Source organism: Priapulus caudatus, unplaced genomic scaffold, assembly GCF_000485595.1.
Source record: "Priapulus caudatus unplaced genomic scaffold, Priapulus_caudatus-5.0.1 Scaffold548, whole genome shotgun sequence".
In the NCBI taxonomy this organism is placed as follows: Eukaryota; Metazoa; Priapulida; class Priapulimorpha; order Priapulimorphida; family Priapulidae; genus Priapulus; species Priapulus caudatus.
The window spans coordinates 64660-66348 of NW_014577609.1; the positions used below are offsets into that span (position 1 = coordinate 64660).

General features: G+C 48.4%; 1 protein-coding gene across 1 annotated transcript in view; it reads right to left on the minus strand.

Moving 5' to 3' along the window:
• Nucleotides 1-1294, minus strand: part of LOC106811528 (myosin heavy chain, muscle-like) — a 16898-nt gene extending 15604 nt beyond the window's left edge. Inside the window, exons 1-2 of the mRNA XM_014815188.1 lie at nucleotides 1269-1294; nucleotides 453-744 (exon numbers count right to left, since the gene is read on the minus strand). Coding sequence (XP_014670674.1) covers nucleotides 453-674 — 222 coding nt within the window. The 5' untranslated portion in view covers nucleotides 675-744; nucleotides 1269-1294. The remainder of the gene's footprint in view (nucleotides 1-452; nucleotides 745-1268) is intronic.
• Nucleotides 1295-1689: the final 395 nt, after the last annotated feature.

The window sequence follows — 1689 nt, forward strand, 5'->3', positions numbered from 1 at the left end:
ACGGTAGGTTAGGTTGGTTGGTTGGTCGGTCGGTCGGTCGGTCGGTCGGTCGGTCGGTCGGTCGGTCGTCGTCGTGTCGTGTCGTGTGTGTGTGTGTGTGTGTGTGTGTGTGTGTGTGTGTGTGTGGTGTGTGTGGGGGGGGGGGGGTCGCGCGCGTGTGTGTGTGTACGCGTGCGTGCATGCGGGCGTGGGTGTGTCAGCGTGTCTCGCATTCGAAACATTGCATATTATACTGTAAATATACTTCCGATATGTAATATCTCTTCGCCTTTCCTTCATTTATTTTCATAGCAATTAAAAGTTGTGTGGTTTTGTATGGGCCATATACACGTGCTATTATTCGTGAAGGTGCGTACTATCAATAGATAGGCAGTATAAAGATAGTTTAACGAGCATTTCTAGTAAGTACATTGACAGCCAAGTCGCCTGTAGACACATATGCAACTACTAACCTCTCCGTTGACGGTAACCGTCGTTTTTCCGCCTTCCGTTTTCACCTTCTCGCCGATGACAAAGCCATCTTTCTTATTCGGCACCCAGCACATCTTCTTCGCGTCGAACGGAATGTTCGACTGCTCGATGCGCATCTTATCATTTGGCTTCAGGAACTGCCATGGGTCCTGCTGCAGCAGCTCCTTGGCACCCCACGGCAGCGGCAGCGCTTCCTTCAACATGGCGTACGTGAGCAGACGATCGAACGTCGGGAGGGCCGAAGGAGAGCCGGTCGGTTGACGGAACAGCAGCCTGCGCATGCACGAGAAGACACCAATCAGACGCGCATAAGGTTGATATACTATCAAGCGTGTCATAATATAGACACTTCTATATTGTCACAATATTATATCTATACTATGTCCTATATTATGTCTATATTATGTTTATATTATGTCTATATTATGTTTATATTATGTCTATATTATGTCTATATTATGTCCTATATTATATCCTATATTATATCCTATATTAAGTCTATATTATGACACTCCTGTTACTATCATATAGGCTGCGGCAAGATCCCGACAAGATTATGAAGTAAAGGAGAGAAGAATGGTGGGCGAGATGGATTGAGGAACTGAGGGAACGCGGATGCGAAGAGAATTGAGGGTCGGGGGAGGATGGGAGAGGGGAGATAAAGGAGATGAGAGGCGAGAGAAAGGGAAAAAAAGAGGCATGCGAAAAGCGATCGCGTCGAAAGGTATCAGTAGGTATCGAAGCGTGATCAATAACTCCTATAGAACGCGGCAGAAGAATATTTGAATAATACTTACGCAACTGGTAAGACGCTCTGTTTCTCCCGCCCAAAGACGGGCCGCGTTATATACTAGCACTCAGCCATGCGCAGAAGACGTCTGCCGACGCCATAGTGGCATGAGCGTGATAACTTGATATGCTAGACTTAGACGCGCGCAGAAGTATGTCCGCGTGCTCGGGACACCGCCGCATTGCGGTAAGATATCCGAGGACGCGAGCCGCGCGCGACAGTCTAACGTCATATTAACGATTTAATTATCCCTGAAAAAGATTAAACCGAAAATAAACGCCCCCGCGCGGTGGCGATGACCATATCTGGATTCACGAGACGAAGATGGGACGTCGCACGGCGCGACCGATCGCATTCCGGTGTCCTCAGCCTCCGCAGTGTCGGCTTACGCAAAACATGCGAGGGTATCATCATCACAAGGACGAATC